Here is a 7,274-nt window from a genome sequence, read left to right on the forward strand (position 1 = left end):
GATGGTGACTGTAAGGGGAAGGTGTGTAGAAAAAAAACCTGAATGAACAAGCGTAGAGGTTGACCCGGGGCTGTATGGAAAAAACCAACCAACCAACCAAACAAAAAGAGCATTGTATCTTCTTTTCTAGCTTTTATTTCCGCCAAGTTACACATGCGGAACAGCCCTCTCAACCGACCTGAGAGCGTCGGGATGTGACAAACAGCAGCAAGGCGGAGACGCCGTTTAACAAACGAAGCCCAACAAAGCCGCCTGTGCGCCCTCAGCGGGCCGGGCCGCGCCCCTTCCCTGCGCGCAGCCAATGGGGGCCGCGCTTGCTGCGGGCGGCGCGGCGGGCGAGTGGCGCGGGGCGTTGTTGCGGGGCCGGGCCGGCGGGCGGGGCGCGGCGTTCGGCCGGTGCTCGGTGCTCCGCCCGGTGCTGCCGCTCCGCCCGCCCGCCATGAACTCCCTGGACCAGGCAGAGGGTGAGTGCGGCCGCACGGAGCGACCCCGCAGCTGCTTCTCCGGCGCGCCGGGAGCTCCCGGCTCCACGGCCGGGCTGCCCGGGCGCGCTGCGCCGTCCCCGCGGAGCGGGGCGAAGCGGCCGCGGGAGGCCTCGGCTCCCTCTGCACCGCGCTCCCGGCGCTGCTCCTCGGCCCAGACAGGCGAGCTGGGGCGGGGTCCTGGGGCTCCTCCGCATCCTGCGCTCGGGGCGGGCTGTGCTGCTCCCCGCGGAGCGGGGCCGCGGGCAGGCCTGTGCCGGGGGGCTCCTGCCGGCCCTGGGGAGGAGGGACCTGCTTCTCTTTCCCTGCCGCTGCTCGGCTGTGGCTTATTAAAATCCGCTTGTGCTGTGGTAAACCCACGGGTTTGTGCGTGAGGCGCGTTTCTTACAGCTCCGACAGTCCCACGCTGTGCTTGAAGAACGCGACGTCAAAATAGCCCTTTCTTATCCGAGGACATTGATGGTCTCGGTTACACGGGCTTTGAAGTTGCAGCTTGCAGGATGTCAAAACCCTGAAAGGAGTTTTTAGCGTCCAAAAATACGGCTGGGACGGATTTTAGAAACGCATCAGTGCCGGTGTTTTGTGGCTGACATGTCGGCAGGAACCGATAGTCCGGCGTTGTCAGGGCTTTGTTGCCATGTCTGCACAAGCTGAGGGATCCCAGAAGTGAGCCCTGCTAGTCACAGCTGCCAAAGGGATCAGCTCACAGATAATAAACAAAAATAAGTTAAAACTTTAATTTCCTGTTTTCTGAAAGAGTTTTTTCATTTTTTGTTTTAGTGATGTCTGCAATTTGCAAGTGTTTCCTTGAGAGCTTTGTTGTCGTTAGCCTGATTTTATGCCTACAGGGTTCTCCTGCTCTAAGAGCAGGTTTTCATGTGCTGCCTCCTGTTCCCCCTTTCACTTCAGTGACTAGGTGCAGGGGCTCGTGCTAGTCAGGGAACAGTTAATTAGCTTTAATTGCTGGCAGTGGTTTAGCTTCCCCAGAAGGGAGGTGGAGGACAGGCCATAACTACCGGGCTCTTGGCGGTAATTAAGACTCGTCAGCTGTTCTGTGGCTAAAGTCAAGATATTGTGATCTTCACCCATGAATTCACCTGCAAACCACTTAGGAGTAAATTCAGGTTTAGAAAACTGCATTAGTAATGATCATAATAGTAACACTTCTTCCAGTCTTATTCTCTGTTTGCTTTATTATGGTAACTAATTTAGTAGTAGTTGCAAGCTGAAGTTCTGCAGTGATGCTGATGGAGACTTTAGCGGAAAGTTAAGTTGATGCTAATTAAAACTTAACTCCGGGTAAAATTCTAGGTTTGACTGGAATGTTGTCAAATATTGACCTTGTTCAACAGAAGCGTAAATCTAACCTGGACTTGAGGTGAAACAGCTCCTTTTCGACACACATTGGGAGGCCAAGATTTTTTTAAAAATGAATTAGGATTATGAACTTGAAATGCATTTAAGAGCAATTTCAGTGAAAAGATTATAGGAGAACCATGGCAGTAAGAAGAAAGATCTGTTTAAAGAAAAAGTGAATTAAACTGAGATCGTCAGGTTAGTGTTTGCTGTGGGGTTTTTTGCATATGTGTGTGTGTGTGTGTATATCAGGGCATTCAAAGTTTCTACAAAACAAAGTCATCAAAGCCACACTACTACAAATAATCCCTTGAACAGCTGGCAAATGGCTAACTTTTTTTAAAACTGCTGTAACGTAGATAATAGAATATAATGGTTTCCTGATGTACTTAATAGTCCAAAATGTGATACTTTTTTTTTTTTTGAGAGGCAATTTAAGCTACTTAGAATCTAACTCTCAGTGTTTTTAAAAATGTCTAAAATAGTCTGGTTCCCATCTATGTTGATTTGCTTTTTTGTAAGTGGGAATGTTTCTTGCATTTAGTTCAACTCTGTCACTGTACTTTTTACCTGAAGTTGAGCAAAACTACTTTGCCTGGGCTTTTATTGCATCTAAATTATCATTGCATTGGTTTTCTCTGCCTGTTTAAGTGGGTATGCACAGGGGAAAAGTGAATTCCTTTCATCTTTTACGTTACAATGTGACTAAATAGATGAAGATCTAATTATGCTTAATATACATCCTCCCCAGATCTCAAAGCTTTTGAAAGAAGACTTACTGAATATATTGCATGTTTGCAACCAGCTACAGGACGTTGGAGAAGTAAGTTTAATGTTCCAAGGGATAAATAAGAGTCTGTCTTTTAAGCTTTTTAGATTTACCAGGGTGTACCTCTGATTTAAGTTTGCCCAAACAAAAATCTCTATTTAAGTTTTCTTTAAAATTCATGGCATACATTGCATAGACTGCAACAAGTTAACACAGGATAATAAACTAACACTTTAGCCAGAGTTAGAAAAATGAGGTTCAGGTTGAATTGGTTTAGGGCTGAATTATTCTCGAAATAGTTGGAACAGTAAGTTGTTGTGGGGTTTTTTTTCTGTTTTATTCTGGGTTTTATGTTGTTTTAGGACTTTTTTTTTGGAGACTCAGACTTCTCTGATAGTCACTATAGTTACATAAACTAAGTATGGTTTATGTAAGTGAGATAGTCCCTATAAAACTGAAGGTGAAAAAGTTACAGCAGTGTGCCATAAAGGCAGCATGTCTTCAGCTCTATTCTGACAGGGAAGTTTGAAGGAGGAGGAAGGTCAAAAGGTACCACAGATATGCTGCCAACTTCTGAATCAGTAGTCTGTGGTGGAAACACCCAACTTTTTTTGTTGTGAGGTTCTGCTGAAGTTTCCCTACTCAAAGAATACTGATGTTTTTTAGCACATATAAAATAGCTTCTTTTCTCCTGAGAGGTCAATTTTGAACGAAGGAATGACTACTTAGAAAGCAAAACCAAACACCACTACCACCACCTCAAGCTCCCTTGTTTCAGAGCAATCAGGAGGCAGGAAGATATTTATATGTACATCTGCCAAACTTGTGCATACCTACTGTAGGAATGCATTTGGCTTCCAGAATTGTTATTTACTGTCAGATATAATTAAAAAAAAAATACTGAAAACTTCTAGGCATATTTAAATGAGGTTTGCATAACTAGTATTGTATTCAATTGTAATTCATGTTTTTTTCCCAAACTACTCATTTTCTTAGTTCTGCAGTTCCCATAAAAGAGGAACTTTCTACTTTAATTGCTTTTCTTCCTGTTATTCTGAAAAAAATGTGTTTTGTAGAGAAGCTTTATGCTTTTGATAGATCTTTTTCAACTTTCTTTTGAAAACTTAACTTGTCAGAGTTCTTATTTTTTTTAAATTTGTAATATCTGTAAGGAATATGCAATGAATATTTGGGTTTTGTTTCCAGGTTCTTTCCTATGATCCTAAAGGCTGGTAATTCTGGGCCTTCTCTTCCTTTTTTTTTTTGGTGTGGTTTGATTTGTTGGCTTTTGTTTTTTGCCCTGCCCACTTCCTTTCCAGTAAAAACTGTATTTGCATCCAGAGCTTCAGGCTCCACAGAAAACACTCAGAACTGCAATGAAAGCTGCAAGGCTTTATGGATGTGCAATATAATACGAGGTTTCTCTACATTTATATTTGTTCTGTTTTCTTTTTCCATCAACCCCAGTTCCCCAACCCTTTGTAGTCTCTCAAAATCAGTCCAGGATGCTGTGTTACTCTGATATGTATCTAGTATTATTCATTTACAGTGAATTGATTATTCTTCCTAAGCCATTCTGAATGTGTAGAGGTTTTTGCTAATATTCATGTGCTAATGTTAACATGTTTCCTGACTCCTGTTTATTTTTTTTTTGCCTCTTCCTTGCTTGTAATTATGTTGATTGGGATGGGGGGCAGAACACAACTTGTGCCACTGAAACTGCCTCAGGCTTTCCTTATGCAGATGAGCTTGGGGGAGAGAAACTTTAGCTGTGCTCTGCAGTTTGATGGCTCTGCATTCCTGTTGCCCAAAGTGCACTAGGTCAAATAGCAAAGTGAACATTTGGTACAAATCTTACTTTACTTACCAACTCATGCTTTTAATATCCACGTTTTTTTAGAAACTTCAGTTTCTTCAAAGGATTGGGATATTTCTGCTTGACAATTTAGATTTTGGTGCCAACTTGTACAGAATCTTTACAGTTTCACTTACTGGTAGTTTTTTTACCTGTTTTCATTTCTGCCTCCAGTTAGAAGCTTTTTCTCATGCAGAAGTAGGAAAAGAAATACAAGCTTAAAAGTTGCTGCTGAAAAATAAATGCTTTTAAATATGAGTGAGGTATACTGTTTATGACTGTTTATGACTCTTGTTCTTTTCTTCATCAGTGATTCTGATAGTGGTATCAGTTTGCACAGCAACTGGGGCTTGGAACTGGTTAATAGACCCGGAGACACAGAAGGTAAGATCAGGCTAATGCTGAATGTTTTCTGTTTCATAGCTTGGTGCTGCAGTCAAGTGGTATATTGAAAACTGGAAGGCTGAAAGTGGTTCTTATGTGAAACTGGAAGACAGTTTTTAGTTAAGCTCTCAAGCTGTCTGGAATTGTTGTGGAATATATCCTGGGGCATTGCCTAGGAAAATGATGCACCTTGAGTGCTGATAGGAAGAATTGTTCACAACTACTTTGAGAGGGCTAGGAGCAGTGTTTTATTTTTAGTTAAGCGAACTAGGCAGCAACTTTCTGTATGTTTTAGAAAGTATATAGTGAGACTAATCCGATTTCTTTCCTAGGTGTCGTTTTTCACATCACTTTGGAATCACCCGTTTTTCACAATTAGCTGTATTACCCTAATAGGCTTGTTCTTTGCTGGAATACACAAAAGAGTGGTGGCACCATCAATGTATCCTTTAATTGTGTTTGTCAAGTTACAAGTGTTGTAGTTACTGCTGTTCATGAAGTCTGTGCTAATGCTGCTGTTTCAGTTTTTACTTACTCTGTGTACAAGTGTTAGCTGCTTTCCTTGACACAATCCACACAGTATAGCAGCCCGATGTCGAACTGTTTTGGCAGAATATAACATGTCCTGTGATGATGTAAGTGTTGGTGGTTCATTGCCCAAACCTTGTTTGTATAAAAAAAAAAAGGCAAACAATTGAAAAAAGACACACGGTTTTTTTTCTGAACAGCATTTGTATACACCTCAACAAATTCTGTGTGCCTGTAACACTGGAATGTGAAATGCTCAGTATTGTTCTCTGTGTTGTTTTAAACTCAGCCTGTAATATTGAACTTGAAATGCAATTGTTGGGCTCAACTTTCAGGGTTTAAACTCTTTTTTTTTTTTTTTGTCTCTCTTGCAGACTGGAAAGTTAATATTGAAACCTAGGCCTCACGTTCAATAGGGGCTGTCTTCATTCAGTTTTTTCCACTGCCATGGAAACCAAAAATGACCTTTTTTAAGGTAGTATGACAGCAAAAAAACAAATGGGACTGGTTGTCACTGCCTGGGAGTGAAAGTCTTAACACAGTTGACAGTGAAAGTGTGCAATATTCCTTTCTTGAATATTTATCCAAATTCTTTGTTATCACATTATCAGTGCTTTTGCTACTTCTGATTACCTCTTTTTCAGTATTAGTCTCACTTTTTTACTTCGGCTAGAACAGAACATACAAGTGAAGTATGTTAATCGGCAATGAAGTTGAACTTGAAAATGAAACCTCATTTGTGTTACATGTCTTTGTAAGCTATTGTAAATAGCACACCAATGCCAATGTTCAGGAAAAGAAGTAATATTTGCTTTATGGATTCCTTTGTTCCCGTGAACCGTATTGAGAGGAACACTTCCCAGTCTCCTGATGTTTTATTAGCACACTTCCTCATTACAGCTGTCCTTGTCTCCTGGTCACTCTTTTTGGAACTGGTTAAAAGGCTCGCAGGAAGACGGTCTGTCTGTGCTGGAGAAAACTGGTCTTACTGTTTAAGAACTTCACAAATATATCAAGGATCACATTTGTCGAGTTGTGTATATAGTGCACCAGCCACTTTCCTTGTGGTCATACATAGTTCCTTGTTTGATCTGGTTCAAAACACTGCTATTTTAAGATTTTAATATTTTAAAAGTTGTCTTAAACATGCTTGTATCTTCCTGATTGCGAGGTTGTACTGTATCTGGAGTCCACCCGAACATTCTGAGGGGATTTTTATGCTGTGATAGTCAGAACATGAAAATAGTATTGCAAATGTATAATTTTGAATTTGGTAAAGAAAATATAAAGAGTGCCACAAGAAAATAACAAAAATCGTTATTCAGAGTGTTAACAACGAGGTGTGGATGAAATATGCTTAAAGTGTAACTTTTGAATAGCTAAAACTATAAAGTTTTAAGTTTAAGTTGTTCAAGGTGCCTTTTTAATTGTTTTGAACTCCTTAAATTGACTCTAACTGCAAAGCTCTTGCAACTTCAGTAACTCCTACTACAGGGTAGACTGGCTTTTAAAGGCAGCCTATTGATGTAACTCTTTGTCAGTTAAGACATTAAGAATTGTCTTCTGGATTTTTTTTCCAGTAATGGTTCTGCCCACGCATTATTTTTAACTGCTGTATATTTTGTAGGTAAATGTGTATAAAATAAATCCTTTGTATAAACAAAACGTTATCTTCTTTTGTGCCGTGCAAACGCAGATCTCCAGCGAACGCAGAAGAACTTAAAAGAAAATTTGTAGCTGAAGTCTAACTTTCATACCGGACCAACTTTTCCTGTATTTGATGTCAGTATCTTAGATTATAAGAACTACATCAGAGAGAAACCCCCTGCCAGGTTTCCGCCCTACAGGTCACTCCTGCCTCTGTAAGTGCTCTTGGAGGAAACTGTTTCATGTGACGTTT

The 7,274-nt window shown here is 41.1% G+C and overlaps 1 protein-coding gene across 2 annotated transcripts; it reads left to right on the forward strand.

Annotated features, from left to right (window-relative positions):
* The first annotated feature begins 348 nt into the window (after positions 1-348).
* Positions 349-7,200, forward strand: CNEP1R1 (CTD nuclear envelope phosphatase 1 regulatory subunit 1). Of its 2 annotated transcripts, XR_010434323.1 has the most exons (7): positions 349-464; positions 2,590-2,661; positions 4,773-4,846; positions 5,179-5,288; positions 5,427-5,481; positions 5,749-5,849; positions 7,071-7,200. XR_010434323.1 is itself a non-coding variant. In XM_064671148.1 (6 exons), exons 1-6 carry the CDS (start codon positions 440-442, stop codon positions 5,788-5,790), a joined length of 378 nt encoding a protein of 125 aa, XP_064527218.1. In that variant the 5' UTR covers positions 349-439; the 3' UTR covers positions 5,791-7,039. The 2 variants fall into 2 exon arrangements, 1 of the variants encoding a protein (XP_064527218.1); XM_064671148.1 differs by lacking the exon at positions 7,071-7,200 and having other exon boundaries at positions 5,749-7,039.
* Positions 7,201-7,274: the final 74 nt, after the last annotated feature.

This window comes from Pseudopipra pipra, chromosome 14 (assembly GCF_036250125.1).
Source record: "Pseudopipra pipra isolate bDixPip1 chromosome 14, bDixPip1.hap1, whole genome shotgun sequence".
Taxonomy (NCBI): domain Eukaryota; kingdom Metazoa; phylum Chordata; class Aves; order Passeriformes; family Pipridae; genus Pseudopipra; species Pseudopipra pipra.

Coding starts and splice junctions, on each gene's coding strand:
- CNEP1R1 (XM_064671148.1), top strand. CDS start 440: ATGAACTCCCTGGACCAGGCAGAGG. Junction 2,662..4,772: donor AGCTACAGGACGTTGGAGAA/GTAAGTTTAATG, acceptor TTTCTTCATCAG/TGATTCTGATAGTGGTATCA. Junction 5,482..5,748: donor ATAACATGTCCTGTGATGAT/GTAAGTGTTGGT, acceptor TCTCTCTTGCAG/ACTGGAAAGTTAATATTGAA.